General features: G+C 42.7%; 2 protein-coding genes across 5 annotated transcripts in view; one reads left to right on the top strand and one right to left on the bottom strand.

Moving 5' to 3' along the window:
• Positions 1–16,657, bottom strand: part of hps1 (HPS1 biogenesis of lysosomal organelles complex 3 subunit 1) — a 289,252-nt gene that overhangs the window by 150,116 nt on the left and 122,479 nt on the right. The gene's annotated exons all lie outside the window — the stretch shown is intronic.
• Positions 1–16,657, top strand: part of slit1a (slit homolog 1a (Drosophila)) — an 86,330-nt gene that overhangs the window by 2,557 nt on the left and 67,116 nt on the right. For all 4 annotated transcript variants that reach the window (XM_072391008.1, XM_072391006.1, XM_072391005.1 and 1 more), the window contains exons 2-4: positions 7,820–7,891; positions 10,086–10,157; positions 11,541–11,612. In XM_072391008.1, the coding sequence (XP_072247109.1) occupies positions 7,820–7,891; positions 10,086–10,157; positions 11,541–11,612 (216 nt within the window). The remainder of the gene's footprint in view (positions 1–7,819; positions 7,892–10,085; positions 10,158–11,540; positions 11,613–16,657) is intronic.

Here is a 16,657-nt window from a genome sequence, read left to right as displayed (position 1 = left end):
GTTTGTGCCTGTGTAAACAAGGTGATGCTTTAGTGTGTGTGTTAGAGAAGGAGGGGGGCTGTTTTTTGGGGAAAGTGTGTGTGTGGGTGTGGGGTGTGTGCATGGAGGCTGTTGAGACAGACAGCAGAATCCCATTTGCACTTGTCAGTGTGGGTTTGGATCAGGTCTGACCCCTGCGCTCTTTAGACCGAAGCCTGTAATGAGACTGTGAGCTCCATGTGTTAAAATCACACCCTGCCGTGTACGGGCCACTGGCCGCTTCCTCCCCCTCTGTGTCCACTCTGCATCCATCGTGTGCCACTGTTTTTTCTTGCCTCTCCTCTGCCTCGTATACCAGGGTTTTTCGTTCATCTCCTCTGGCAAATATCACATAAAAACGGTGACCACACTGATGTAAGAATCTCCTCGGAGAGATGATCTGTAGGGCTTATTGAAGTGACTTACTTTTGTAAGCGTTGTGAAGTCATTTGTGGGACATATTTCAAACTAAACTCCAACCTTTTTATATGCTTGTTTTGTCTTCTTAACAGCCCTGCTGTCTGAATTAAACGCGTGTCTCATCTGTGAATGAGTTGATTTGCAGAAAGGGGAGGAGTTGTGAGTGCCTTCATGTAATTGCAAAAAGCCAGTTATTATCTGCCAGAAAATACCTTGTACTGAGGCATGTTGGAGCTCCTCCAGAACAGACGAGAACAGAGGAGGTGGAGGCTGCTCACCATATGCATGTATTCTCTTTTGTTTTTTTCATAAACTTGATCATGGGTCTCCATATGTGTATTCGTCTGCATTCAGTGAATAAGTAATGTTGGATGAAAACACAGGGGGGTTAGCAGTGGTTGAAGATGAGGGGCTCAGTTGCTTTGATAACTATGTATTTCAAAGAAGGAGGCGGGAGGTGTGTGTGCTTGTGCCAGGGCATGCCTGCAGTGCTTTTGGCACAAGCACATAGCTGGTGCAACTGACAACTCACCGGCCACCTGATCCATAATTTCCCTTGAAGTGACTGAACACAGCCTGTCCGTTACTTGCCAGCTCTGATTACGTGACTGAGGTGGTAGGAACAAGATGGGAAAGACAAAAAAATCAAGGCTGGCATAGTAGCTCAAGTTGTAATCACTGGTGAAAGGATTACTACACAGAGGATCGAGTGGTTTAACTCACCCACGAAGGTAATAAATGAATAAACAGGATTATGTTATTCATTATAAAGGGCAAGATAGGTCTCGCCCTGGGGCAGATTGAATTTCATTTAGGCCTTTTTTACAGTCTAATATATCCATCCTCAAGGCTGACAATCCTGCGAGGAGTAATACTGCCTGGAATGAAGATCATTCAGAGAATGTTTATGCACAGTGGAGCATTGTGAAATTTTAGGCTTGGGACTCAGTCAGTTCAATTTACTGTCTGTGCAACGCAGCTGCGGTCTCCTCTCATTATTCAAATCTACTATCATGTGATAGCTGCCTTTTCTTCTGCCTGTCAAAGTGCCGGGCAACATGCAGGTAACACTTGCAGGTCGCAGTTCATTCTACATTACGCCGCTGTTTTCATTTTTCATTTGACCAAAGCACTTAGTCACCTTTTTACACTTAACGTACATGTACAGTCGGAGTGTTGCTTGTTTAAACAGAAAGATGGCTGACCGCTAAGCGTCAAAGCCAGCTGCCATGTGTCTATACACACTACAGGCCTGCTCTCCAGATGAGTGCAGCGTCTCTAGGGATGTGTTTGATTGCACCCAAGAGAACTAAGAAACAACCCGATCAACAGTGTGTGTGTTGTCAAAAAAAAACGAAAAAAAAAAAAAAACACTTTTCAAGACCTTATTTTTTTCACATGTGCCTGCCAGACACACATATATACAGTATGATGTATGTGCATGCGGACATGTGAGTGCTTTGCACGCCTGTCTAAGTGTGCTTGTATTTCAGGAGACTGTGAAAATCAGATTTTGAGAATCCACCTAGATCGTCTTTCATCTCTCAGAAGGCCTGCTTTGCTTTCAACCTTACTGGTGAAGAGGCAGAGTGATGCATGTGTGTTAGAACGCACGTCCGTGAACAATCGTCTGACACCGGAGACATGCCGTCGTAAGCCACGTTTCATGACACGCACGGTGCTTCTGTTTGAGACGAATTCCAAAGCAAAGTATCGGCTCCATTCCACATGAACTTGGGGTGTATTTTTTTTTGCTCTGCGTACTTATCAAATCAGTGTACTCTTGAGTTAACAGTTATTAAGTTTTTAATTTTCAAAGATTGAACTTGTAAGGAAAACAATGAAAATCCAAAGATCAGTGTATTATCCCAATGATTCAACTGCTCAACCCAATATGTTTTATCTGTAAAATATCAGATATGACCAAGAACATAGGAAAATGCTAAATTAATCCACCTAAAGCTCACCAAATGAAATGATTAGCTTTTGATTTGTTAATCACTTAATCATCTCAGGGTTACAGTTTTGTCGATTAGCAGATATGTGAGACAGTATGTGTATAGAGTTTCAGTCTTCACTTGTAGGTACGGAGGGACAGATTCAATGCACATCTGTGAGGCAAACATCTTTTTAGTCCTCTGTTTGCAATAACTGTACTCTTTGCACTCTTTAGTCAAAATGAACATCCATAGAGTCTGAACGCCTTCAAACATGATGTAAAGCCAAAACAGAACCTCCGAGTCTGTTGCTGAACTAACCGCAGATACAGTATAAACCATGAAAGACCCTTCAGTCACAGCCTCTGCTACAGTCCTCTGTGTGTTCTTTTTCCATCGTGGAGCAGTAACACACATTGGCACAGATGTTTAATTGATTCACATCAACTTAAAAGAGTCATCTATGTTTTATAAAGTGTCTGTGTTGTATGCGTGTTTTGTCTCTTCCATGGCTCCTTATCCTGCTTTTCATGCTTTCTTGCTATATGTTGTAGTTTTCATACTTCTTAGAAATGTACATACTTTAACCTGTTTATACAAGGAGATGGGCTCTACAGGATGCAGGAGACCCCACACTCGTCAAGGCTCTGAGAAGGAGCAGTGTATGTGTTTTTGGGCATTGCCTGTGTGAGATCTACTTGATGTTTAACTTTCCTATCAGTAATCTTGCTCCTGAGGCCTGACTGAGCAGAATGAAAACTGTAAATAGCCCTTGAGGAGCCCAGGAGCTGGGAAAACACACTCGCACAGTCTTTATGCACTGTAGCGCACCTACACGATGGCAGACGCTCACACAGTAAAAATGTACAGTTGAGGGAGTTGAGGGCATTAACTGCTTGTCTGAAAGCCACATTTCAATGGTGAGGGAATGTTTTGTTGAAGCTGAGCAGAAATCTGACCTCTTAGTGTGGATAGAAGTGTTCCAGTTGGGTTTAAGAATGTGTTATTTTGATCATGGTGGCTTTCTTTCTTGCTTTCTTTCTTGCTTTCTTTCTTTCTTTCTTTCTTTCTTTCTTTCTTTCTTACTTTCTTCCCGGTATTTAGTCCACTTTCTCCTCTTAGTCTACTAGCACCAGCCCTTGAGGCTTCGTCCCTCCATTGACATTTGCCAGACAGTCTGTCAGCTATTCACAGCTCCCTGGCTACTCGCAACACTCTACCACACTGCTTCACACCGTCACTTTCAGACAGCTAACAACCCTGTCAGATTATCTCTCTTCAGTCTGTCTCTATCCGACTCTACCTTTTCCCTCCTTTCTTCCTCTCCACCTGCATGTTTCACGGCTGTCGCCTCCATATGCTGTTCAATCTGCAGGAGGAGCCGTGTTTAGCTTGTTTACAGCTTCTGAACCAGTTCATTCATCAGGGTGAGCACTAGCTGGTCTGTTCAAATAGCATTATCGAGCTGTAACTGTAGTTAACAAGCATCCATGTTTTAGGTTGTAGGTCTTCGGGGTTCTGATAATCAGATTGTTTCCACAGAGTGGAGTTTGGACAACACCATGCTACCGCTCCTCAATCAGCTGGCTTTCGGTCTTCCCTGCCAGGCTAAAGCTGTTCAGGACAAATGGCCCTATGGCGCTGCCAACAGTGATACAGAATGACTACTATCCAAAATAAATAAATAAATAAATAAGCACCTGAATGTGTAGAATTCATAGAAGAATGGAACAAAATTCATTGTCAAAATATTTTCTTTTTGGGCCTCGTTTCAAATTCAGTCTAAATTTGAAAAGGAAAAGAGAGCGTTACACAGATTTCCAAAGCTGCCTTAAGTAGAAAGGATTATTTAGCTGTTTTAGGTTGTTCTTGCTTGAATATGAGCCTCGTCTCACCTAAAAAACATGTAATAGTACTTTTATCCACATGTCCAAAACACAGAAGTATCATTCTCTATTGTGAGACTTTTTCTTTTTCTTTTTTCTTTAAAGGTAATGTATGTGTGGCTGGTTGTTTCGTGTAAGCATGTGCTTTCAGTGCCTAACCCTAATAAGTCACATATGAGAGTGAAACAGAAAAAAAGGGAAAGGCCTGTGTGGGATGGCTCTTGAACTCGGTTCTCGGATAAGGCAAACTAACACCTCTCCCTTATAGGTGTTTTTTCGGGGAAATCAACAGTGTCTACCATGTATGTCATCATGCAGCAAGACACTGAATGCTGACATTGTGATGGACATATCGAGACGTCATTATACAGTTCGACCTAAGCAGCACCCTATGGGGAAAATGACTCAGGAAAACATGTTACTGAACAATGTTTGAGCCATTTATTATATTGTTCCCTGTGAACCAATGTAGCTATTAAACATTATGTTATGAGTTTGGGTTGTGAATTGTTATAATCATCAAAACTGTTAGCAGCCTTGATCATTTTTTTTCCACATCTTAAGAGTAGGTTTTGCATTTGCTCTGTGCCTCCAAGCAAGAAACCACTTTTAAGTGAGTCACTGTTGAGTCACACACACACGCACACAGTTTTCTGTGCGCAGCAGAAAAAGAAGACCTTTTCAGTGACCTTCCCTAACCTTAATGAAACCGTTGAGATGTTTGAACTCTAAATAGAGTGGTCTGCTTTATTCTGCTGGGAGAGTTGTCCGTTAGCCTACGTTAACCCACTTTCTCCTATGCCACAATCGCTGTTTTTGTACATGCCAGTAGGTGTGTTTGAGTACATTCCTTAATAAAGTATATTGTTATGGTCAGAGCACACATGGATATTTGTATCTTCTTAACTACTCTTCTCTGAGTGAGCCACTGTGTTAGCTTATTCTCCCTCTAGTCTAGTCTTTCATTTCATGTACCGTTGCTCAATTTGAAACAGGTCTGACACAAGCTCTGCAGAGGGACCCCAGCAGCTGGCAGAAATAAATGTAATGACTTTTTGAGTATTGTAGCAGTGTTCCGAGGCCCTTTGAATTATAGAGATGTGGAGTGGTAGAGTTGAGCTGCCGTGTGTCCACCCGGGGGAAGGTGCACCAGGAAATACTTTCAAGCATCAATCAACTTGGGATGGAAGATGAAGAGGGATTAGATAGTGATGTCATAAATCCACTTTCTCCGTAGGAAATGTGTCAGCAGTGGGAATTCTTCCAGAGTTTTCCAAAGGATGGAATGGATTTGACTGAAGCAGTTGGAGGTGGAAATCCTTTGCTGTAGGAATTCAGAACGATACCTAATAATTTTCAGCTTTTAAAGTAATACTGCTGTGCTTTAATGTGAAAACCTGCCCAGAGTCAGTGTTACAAAACATCTGTCTACGAAATGAGTTAACGTGCCTTTACTGCGGTGCCAAAAGTCATCGCATAGCTTTTTTTGATTAGGAAAAAACAGCAGTGACTGATACTGTAGCTAATAAACAGCAGATTTTTCCTTTGATTAATGACTTTGCCATACTTTGCACTGTTTAGATGTGGGGTCAACAGAGACAAACACCGCTGAGGTTATACCGTATCTGTTCCCATATAATTTGTATCCCACTTCTGCATGTCAGTGTCCTTGCGCCTTCATTCTCATACAAAAGTCCCTTTGTTCTTCAGATTTATTTGAATCCAAGTCACTTTCTATCATTCAGAGCAAAAGAACACCTGCACAACCTGAGAAATTTGATAGTTACAAAGTTTGCAAAACGCCATTCGGAAAGGTATGCATTTGCGTGTGTAATCTATATGAATCCATAGACTTATGAACTATGACTATATAAACCATCATAGACTGCTAAAGGCATTTGAGCAATGGCCAAAGGTCACTGCCTTTCTGAACAGGTGCATGCTTTAAGATAATACTTTCCTGGAACAGCCCATTTTGTTGAGTCACCTAATTTCAACCAACACAAAATGATTAAATGCTCTTGCATAGCGGCTTTAAAAAGTCAACTCCAGAGCATTTGCAGCAACAGACCAAAGTATTGCAGAAGAATGTTTCAGCTGTTTATGTGTTAATCATTTTTCCACGCATACCTCGTGCTACCCCTCATTTTAACCATCTATCTCCCCGTCCGCATCTTCTATCTTCCTCCTTGTTAATGTCCTCTGGGTCTCATCAGTTGTGACCACCCTGAAGATAAGACATTGAAAATCCAGAGGAGTGTGTGGGTATATGTGTGTATCTACGTAAGCACCTGTAATGAGCACCACATGTGTGTGTATCAGAGCCCAGGCTAATGAAGCCCAGTCCATTATTTATTTTCCCGTGGCTGTGACGCTCGGCCTGTCAATGCACCTGTGTATACACACATATGGTTGCATGCACGCACACACGTGCACCATCTGTCTGTAATGACCGTTCTCTTTCGTACTGCATAGCGCTACAGTCCCTCGAGTGGTCATTAGGCGAGAGAGCGACTGAGGGAGAGAGACCCATGCTTTCCGTGTCATTTCAGAGCCAGTTTTTTTTTTTTTTTTTTGTTTTGCTTTGGGATAGAAGTTTTTTGGAGGTTCAGGGTAGGGTGGACACATGATACTGAGAGTGTGTTAAAGAAAGACTGCAGAATATTGTTCACCTCATTGCACTCTAGCGTGTATAGTTTGCATGGTTTGCTTGGTTTACTGCTGCTTTGTTTTCTCTCTGTGAGAATCCAATCTGCTGCTGAGATTCTTCTGCAGCCACAAAGGACAGAAAAAGGGCCTCTTACATTTATGCCACAGTCAAGTTCAGCATGCAACTTAGAGTAAAATACAACTAGAGAACTTATTTAATTTAAGGCCTTTGTTTCCCAGTTATTTTGTCTGTTCCTTCTTTTGTGCTGATGGCCAGCTCTCAGCAGGGAGCCTGCTCCCATTATATCCACAGCACTTAGCTTTCTGGCCTTGCGGCCCTACCCAAATCCCCTCTGCTGGCTCCTGTTAATCCCCAGCAATTGTAGAAGGACATGGCAGACAGAGAGGGGAGGAATGGGGAGGCGGGGGTTTGTGTGTGTTGGTGGGAGAGGGCTGGAATAGAGGCAAACAGGCAGCTCAAATGTGGCTTCCATTTTAATAGGACTTCTTAATGTCTCCCAGTGGAGTTAGAACTGAGCTTGAACTTCCCTTCAACATAACCTTCCTGATTCTGCCCAGCAGAGTGTTTTACATTTAACATCACAGCAATTTGCATTTTTTAGAAAAACAGACGTTTAAGGACATTCACGACATATATTTTACATGTATTAGGCTATACTTTTCTGATGAGCTGTAATCACTGTGTTGTGTGTGTGTGTGCCATGAATGCCTGAATTGTGCAGTTATATATTGTGTTAAGTAATAGTAAAAGTAAAAGTTGTGGCTCAGGTATCAGTAGACAAAGATGCCTCCATGCCACCATCTGCTTCTTTAGTCATCAGGCTGAACAGGTCCAGAGGGGAAAAAAAGATGAATTATTGATCAATGTTTGCGTGTCTATCTTTGCAGGGAGCTGAATGGAAATAACCTCACACGCATCACTAAGAGTGACTTTGCTGGACTGAAGTACCTCAGAGTTCTGTAAGTACTTGCCTTCTTGTTCATGTGTCATGAGGAAATCTTTGCATGTGTGGAGCATGTCATTGTCTGAGTTTATCTATCCATGCATACCTGAGCTGTATGTAACCTTCCAGCTTGCTGTTCTACATATTTGCTGCTGAAATTAGCACAAACCCAGTGAAGTGGCAATGCATTTGTCAAGAGTCCCACTCAGGAGTACATTAAGCTGCTGAGTTACTGCAGCTAGCAATTTAATGGACTTGTCTCTCACTGTATTCTGTCTGTTGTAGTTGCACTCATTATCCCTTAGACACACACACACTCTCTTTACTTCTGTTCCCACACCTCCACATGTTTGGTGCACACAAGCACTGCTTCTAAAAAGGCTCTCAGCACAGTTAACACATTCAGGTGAAGTCATTGACTCCCTCCGTGGTGAAATTAAGCAGCACTTGTGATTGTAGGTAATAAAGTAGTTGTAAAAGTGTCTGTATGCGTACATATTTATGCACACACTTGTGAGTAGAGCCATAGGTGTTAAAAACTCAGCGCAAGGGGAAGCTGCATAGACTCCAACATGTTTGAAATGTAACACGAGCTGGACATAATTCCTACTACCCAGCAAAGCTTGACTATTTTCAAGCCTCATCGCGACTCACCCATCCCCCTGTCCTCCCCTTCTTTTCCTCGCTGGGGTCCCACCACTCTGAATCCCCTCTCGTTGTTTGCCTACTTTTCTGCACCACCTTCCACACCCCATCTAGAGGTTAAATGCCTTCATGTCGCCAGCTTGTCACTCGCAAGTAAAAAGGAAACAGCTTCTTGCAGGAGTACTAAAGACAGAACTTCCCAAGCGCAAGCGTGTGATTCTCCCACACCGCCTCTACTGCACTTATACTTATACACACACACATGCACACACACACACCAATTGCTGTTTAAAATTTTTAGCCAACCATGTATTTAATGCAGGATTAACAAGCTGTTGGTGTGAGACTTTGTGCAGTGCTTCTGTGTGGCAACAGTATTAAAACTAACAGCAGGATGACCTCTGATCCTGCTGACCTCTGGGCAACCCTCAGAAGGACAAAAACTAAACAGGAACAGAGGTTTATCTTTACAGTCAGCTGCCATCTATTCCGTCAGCCTTGAATCAACGCAGCTGATTTGCCCTTTTCTTTTGATACTGGATACATGGCTGTTCTAAAGGACCAGAGAGTATGTATCTGAGAGAAAGCAAAATGAAAAAGGGGAGAAAACAGATTGAAAGACATGGGAGAGATTGAGGGTTATATGTCCCCAGGCTTTCTGCAAAAAAAGTTTTCTCAATTCAAAAGTGCTCATCATAGTTTTTTTTTTCTCTCCCATCTAAATTCATGAGGAAGAGATCTGAGGTGAATCGCACTTTTCTCTCCATGTTTGTGGAGTGTGAACAATGATTAGCATTTATATTCGATGGAGAGGAAGCCCAGACTGCTGAGTTGCAGCTCGCCATGGCCTCACAGGAGACATGAGAGGCTGCCTTCAACACAGAACAGTTGTATACGTAATGAAGGAAGGCTCTTGTTGCTTCTAATGTCGCTGGACACACTTCTTGCCTTCCTGATTTTGTGTTATTGTAACACTTCCAAAACTACCCAAACCTCCTTTTAAGCGTTAGCTTTGGCAATATAGGTGAGGAAAGGATGTGTTACTGCATGTGTGTGTTTGTGTGCGCTTGTGTTTGTTTGTGTATAACTAATAGCCTTGATGTAGGGCCCAAAACCTTGATACTCTTCAGTGCTGTCCAAAAGGAACACACGCATGCATTCTGCTTTTCTTTGATTATGCGATTTGTAAAAACCGTGGAGCTCACCTCACGCTTGACACCCCACCACCCCGCTTACTTTTCGTTTAGTCTCCACCCAACTGCTACACCCTTTGGACCACACTAGAGCCTAGACTCACACTTTCTGAGCCACCTTGGAAACTTTCCTGGCTGCTATCCTTGCCCCCTTTGCCAAGATTCCACGCTGTGCCCTCAATCCACTGCCCCTCTGTGTGTGTGTGTGTGTGTGCGCGCACGTGTGTGTGTGTAAAAAAGACAGAGAAGTATTGAGTTTACTAAACTCAAGTATATACTGTAAGAAGTGTCATCATCCAAACCCCTAAAGCCTCCTATACCTTGTTAAAGTTTGAGTGATCGTCAAAGTCACCCATGTGTCCTTTTCTGCAGGCAGCTGATGGAGAATCAGATTACGGTGATTGAGCGTGGGGCCTTTGATGACATGAAGGAGCTGGAGAGACTGTGAGTAACCCCAAGGGTATTCTGTAGACAGGCTGAATACATTGTTATTTCTTTTTTTTTTTACCTTGAACTTGAAATGAAAATCCCACACTTCTACTGATATGTTTTCAGTATTTGTATTAGTGGAGGATAATGACATTAACAGTAGGAACCAGTTGTATAAAAAGTGAGGCACTTCTCTGTCAATCCATTGTGGTTGGATGGTAGTGAGAGGGTACACTGTGGACTGGGAGTATTTTTTTATTAGCTTTGCCTGACAGGAATGCCCTCAGTGGGATGTGTGGGCTTAAAAGGGCTCCCCCACCGCAGACCTTGGCTCATCTGGACAGCACCAGGACTCCTCGACAGCTTATAAAGCGGCTGGGAAAACACACAGACAAACACAATCAACCACACCTCAACCAGCTCATTAGTAAATCAATTGCGCTAGCCACATGGAAACCTGCGCAGCAGATGACTTTATGGACTCACACTCTCAGGCAGTGGTTAACATATAAAGACGCTTTCGTCTGATCTCAAACCCACTTTTGCCATCTATCTTAGACATATCCTTGCACCAGACCAATGTGGAAATTTAGAGGCTCATTTCTCTTTTGCGTAAAATCCACTGGCCCTCCAGCAGGTAGAGTTCAATGTGAATGCAGCAGCAGACCATTAATGTATATTATGAACTGAGACTCAGCTGGCCAAACACTCTTCTCAGTCTATACAGTAAGGAGCCCAAGTCCTAACATCTGTCTATATGTGTCTGAAGACATAGTAGCGGCCTGCCTTTGACATTTGCAGCCTTTCTGTGCCACTTTTTTCAGTCCTGTGTGCCTCCATTGAGCTTTTCAGAGAGGAGAGAGTTGTAGTTTCCAAAAAATTAGCAACAGTCTGTTCCTCATTGACTTATTTGTTCTATTTGCATAAAGCCTGCAAGTCTAGGATACTCGCTATTTAACATGGACTCAGCCATTCCTGTCAGTGTTTGCTTGGACTTTAACTTGCTCATGGGCCTCTCTTTTTACTTTATTGAGAAACACCATTTTGAATGAAATGGACAGAAACGTTTTCATGTGCACATGTTGTAAATGCATGTGTCTTATTTAAATGGAAATGTTGCTTTTCAGCTGTTCTGGAAAAGTCAGCAGAACACTCAATTCCACAAGGCGCAGCATTGTAATTTTCTGTACAGAGACAATTTACGGCACTGTCTCTGACTAGCAGTTTAATTCCCCTGAACTTTCAGTTGGATATTTATGTGACATTTAGAGCACACTGAAACACAATAGCCTGTGGCTACGCTGATTCTATGGAAGCTAGAAGAAATTGTTCACAGCCTACACACTCAAGGACACTCATGCAAGCTCACTGGTTGATCATACGTCTTCCCTGCCACAGGCGGCTGAACCGTAATCAACTGCAGCAGCTTCCTGAGTTGCTGTTTCAGAAGAACCCTGCCCTGTCTCGACTGTAAGTACATCCTCTTTTTTTCCAGTCGGATGTATGCATACTTTCTCATATCTGTCAGCACACTTTCCATTCCTCTTTATCTATTTTTTTTATTTTTTATCATGCAAACCATCTCCGTTGCTTAGAAATGTAAGGCTGATGAAGGCTGGCTTTGGTTTGATTTGGTTTAAACACAATTAAAGAACAATTTGGATTCAGTTGCACTAGCTGGAAGGGACAGCAAGACTCACTGAGAGTTATTAGCGTGTCAGGTCTTATTATGAGAAAATTAACTGTTATTTGCACATTGTTGGACCTTTCTGCCAAGTCGTCTGGAGTTTCTCTGTGTTGGTTTGCCGGCAAGAGAATCAACTGGTGACAGTGAGCTGATATGACTCAAGTTAGGGACGACGTCACCGTGAAAGATTTTGAGCTCAGTTCCAGGTGAAATGATGTGTGCGTTACTGAATCAGGTCATTTTACGTCAAGTCCCCAAAGCTCACTGCCAGCGGACTCCACGTTTATCATGTGAATGAAATACATGACACGCATATCACAGCTTTTGATTCACTCTCAGACCAGGTCCCACACATGTACCACACCCACACATCACCACACACCCAGAGTTCACCCAGAGTAAGCAGTCCCACAGAAATGCTAAACTTTGACTCCCATCTGCAGCAAGGCTCAGCGTTTTATTTTTCTTCCTTCCTTTTCTTTGGGATAATCACTGTCCTTGTTACTAGCTGATCATTTCAGATCCCATTTCAGTTCAGATTACCTGGAGCATCTGGGAATAATGAAACAGCGGGACATGGAAAAATCATTTCCCTCCCATCTATCCTCATCGTGGTACCACTAGCCAATGACCCCAGTTTCAGTCCTACATGTGTTTATCCTTTGTTTGATGTTTAACACCATCTTGAATCTATCTGTCACTTCCTTGCAACTACCCTTGCATCTCCCCACGTCACTTATTATTATGCCAAAACCAGCCTTTAGGACTTTAGGGCAAGGATGGCCTTCTCAAGGCTTGGTAATACTGAGCAGTTCTAAGTTGTCTGTCTAGCTGGAATTCCACACAGAGCAGGCCGAGGCCTTCCAGACCAGCGGACAGCCTTGAACAAGTGTGATTAGTCCATCTGGAGCAGCAGGCTCTGCCAGCAGCCAGAGTATTGTGCTAACACAGCTCTGCTTTTTCATCCAGGCTAACTTCATGGTCATTATTCTAAACCCGGAGCTGGCTTTCCTGCCACGTCCTGGAGAATGAGACATTGTTTAACATTGCTTAATCGATTCGCTATGTGTCTGTATTTACACTTCTGTTCATCCTTGGCTGGATAAAAGAGGTCTGTTATAGACCTTTCAGGTGTGGAATCACTGTACATTTAACAGCTTCAACAAATGTACAATCAAGTGCCATGAAATTGAAAAAAAAATCAGTTTTTATAGTGCATGTGGTTGATTGATAGATGATACTTTGCTCAAGACTTTCAGTGCTTGTTAAAGATTAATACTGGTGATGTGGGATTAGGAACTGCCATAGAAGACAGAGGTTTTTCCTAAGGTGTGTCTTAAATCCAGAGCGGTGTGTCTCCGCCGTTCGGCTTCTGGTTGAAGTATGAAGTGGTTAGGTTACAGCCTTGCTTTGCTCCCGCCAGCAGCTTTAATGGACTTAAAAGGTCCGCATGTCCCAGAGGAAGAGTTTTGATGCCATTTCATGCATGCATTTGTACATGTGTGTCTAAGGAGGACAGGAGAAAGAGAAAAGACACACTGATGGAGAAACACAGTCGGTTCGTGTGTGTCTTTGCACTTGCTCATAAAGCTCACAGGGGCTTATTAAGGTCTGTCTTTATGATCCCAACAAGTAAGGTTAATGTGAATCCCTGCTGCCTTCAGGTGGAGCACTAACCCAGATGGTTTCTCTTCTCTCTTTTTCTCTTGGAGGCAGGATTAATTGCTCCCCTTTTCTTTTTCTGTATTCTTAAACTCTTGCTTGTCAGTCTCCTCTTTTCCCCTCTTTCTTTTTTGCGGTTTGCTGTGCTCATTCTGGAGAGAGGACTTCAGGGAAAACTTGTTCAAGAAAAGTATCTATTAGTGACATCCCACTGCGAGAACAAACAGAAAGAAGGGCAAGGGGACAGAGGAGCAAAGGATAGCAGATGATGAGATGGTTGCTCTCATTAAACTTTAGAGCTACCGGGTTAATAAAAGACTGTTGGTTAAATGAGCAGAGGAGTGTTGTTTTGTGGGGAGTTTTTAAACACTTCCTATGCAGTCATTAAGCTAACAGGGTAATGAGTTTTCACTACAAAGAGAAAATGAAGAATTAATGCAAGTGCTCTTTCTAGGGCACTGATTTTGATAAAGGGCTCCTCTTAAACCTACCAAGAGACAAAAAGAACAACATTTTGTAAAAATAATTAGGTTTTCATAGCAGTTCTGCTGCAGCTCAAAACTTTGCATGTGCAAATGGTGTGTTTCTTCTCTCAAGCACATAACAGAGAAGTGAGGTTGCACAAGTATATTTTGCATAGTTTGGCGTTCTGCTTTGTGTTTCGAGAGCGTACCTCTCTCTATACTTTCTCTCCAACTTTGCAAGTCAAAGAGATACTGAAAAACTGATGCATTAGGGGCAGAAAAAAGACAAATGGAACTGATTAGGGATGATTAGAGATAGTTAGGGTTAGTTAGAGCTGCCTGTGATGGATGGCACCAACAAGAAGGAATGGGAATGGTGGTGCGGAGGCAAGAGGCGCTGTGAACAATAACAGTGAAAATAGAGTTGCATTCATCACTGTTAACGACCTGTTGCCCCGTCCTACCACCCTTGACTTCTCCTTATCCCACTTCCACTTCACTTCAGATCTGTAATCTACTCATCCATGGTTGTAATTAGTGTCTTTTCACTGTGGGAGAGCGGGAGGAAGGAAGGACTGCGGGATGGAGGGAAAAAGAAGCATAGGTGAGCAGACTGGGAGGAGTGGAGAGCAGCTCGTCTGATAGCTGGCCCCAGGGACTAGCATCTGGTTGCAGCTCAGGATGGAAGGTTAGGGGTGGGGGAGGTAAAGGGGTATTTTGCGGTTTGTGATTACCATATTGCTTCTTGCTGCCACAAACAAATACCGGCAACAAAACAAGTGTGTTTGAAGGGGTGTTGCTTTCATTAATGGCCAACATGGGGTGAGAAGAGAGGATTTCCCTTGTTTATCTACCCGGGAGGTATGAAGGAGGAGCAGGGAGGTGAGAAGGGTGTGGCGGTGACTGCTCTACGGGGGAGATGAGGAAATCCTGGCAAAAGATTGAAGGTGGGGGCGTGTCTCATCCTTCTTTAAGATCCTTCATTTGAGTTTCAAGTTAATACCTGGCAACGGGTGTCCTGATGTAAACAAACCCCAAACACACTCACTGAAAGCCTGAGACACACATTCGCACACACACACACACACACACACACACACACACACACACACACACAGACACGCAGGAGAGCACACAAAAAGAGAGAAACTGTAAATAACAATAATTAGATGCAAACACACACAGAATAACGCTATAATTACATCTCTGTGTGCTAATGTGTGGATGGCTTGCACGCACAAGAGATTAGACACTTTATATGACTTTGACTGCAGATAAAAGAGCCGCTTCACTATGAGCTGCCCCATCTGTGTTTTGTGTTTGTTGATTGCTTGATGCTTAGGGAACAGTAGTTCCGAGTGAGAAGAAAGAGTTGTTTGGAGGAGGGGGGTCTACAATAAATAACGTGCACCGTCATCAAACCTATAAATCATCTTTCTGTTACAGTATTCCAACTTGTTTTCGACTGTTATCATTCAATAAACAGTATTCTCCTCTCCTTTCCGTCAGATTGATTTGCTTGTAAACTCATAGTGGTGCTCCAAGTCTTTCTGTGCAACAAAGCAAGCCAACTTGACTCTTCTGACTTCTGACTTTTTTTTGTATGACTGCATGAAAGACTGATGTGAATGTGTTTTTCTTCTTATTTTTTTTTTACTGTCCCCTACTGACTGTTTGTAAGTGTTTGTACAAAACTAAGTTGTGTGTGGGTCTGTGCATGCAAGTATGTGTGCATCTGGTCGGCTGTTATGCTTCAAGCTGGTCTTGTCGTTTCCTTCTTTTTGTCTCTACTGATGAATGACCTGCTTCAGTGTGCTGGGTCTCTCTCTCTCGCTCCCTTAGAGGACTGTTTGGGCCCCCGCTTGGCAGCAGTCCCCATGGCAACCCATCTTCATCAGGAGGTTTCTGTGCCATCAGTGGCAGACATCCTGATTTCTTGACTGTGGTTTGTCTGACACAAAGTAAACACTGACAGCTAAGATTTCAGAGAGTTCAGCTAACTACAGACTCAGTGAAAGGAATACAAGAAGGCTTCCTAAGATCAGTTAAAGATTGGCTCAGTTAATACAAAATTCTTATTATTTACATAACACCAGTTTTTACATGGCCATCTGTTTTCCGGAATAAATCTGTTTCACATCAAAGCAGAATCTAATGTAATAGACCGATATATTATTAACAGCAAACAGTATTTATCTTTTGATGTCTTTAGAATCACAAAAAAAGAAAACTGAAAATACTCAGAGACCAAAGTCTCCCTTGCTGGTTTAACTCTGTTTAACAATTGGACAAGGTGAATTTGTCGATCCTGAACAGCTGTAGTCACAGGAGACTGACATTTCTGAGGTTGATCTCCTACGTTCAAGTAGTATCTATTGCTGCAGAAGCACAGTAATGGCTCACTATCATCCACCTATCTGTGCTTCTTATGCATAAGCAGCCTCAGTCAGATCAGTGGCTGTTTCCCCCCTGTGGTTCAGTTAGCTATGACATAGTGCAGACATGTAAGAAAGATTTTATTTTGTGGTACATTTATTTCCCAAGACCACACAATTATTAGATGTAGTTGAAGGGTTTGCCGGTTCACTTGATCAGTGAGCACAGCTCAGATTTAGGTGGTTATTTTTTGGTGTAACTCTCAGACTTTTCCCTCTGTAAGAAATAAGTATATTTGTATTGAAATGTGATGCAATTTGTTAATT

This window comes from Leuresthes tenuis, unplaced genomic scaffold (assembly GCF_036924035.1).
Source record: "Leuresthes tenuis unplaced genomic scaffold, fLeuTen1.0.hap1 SCAF_8, whole genome shotgun sequence".
NCBI classification, from domain to species: Eukaryota; Metazoa; Chordata; class Actinopteri; order Atheriniformes; family Atherinopsidae; genus Leuresthes; species Leuresthes tenuis.
This window is presented reverse-complemented; position numbering and strand designations above follow the sequence as displayed.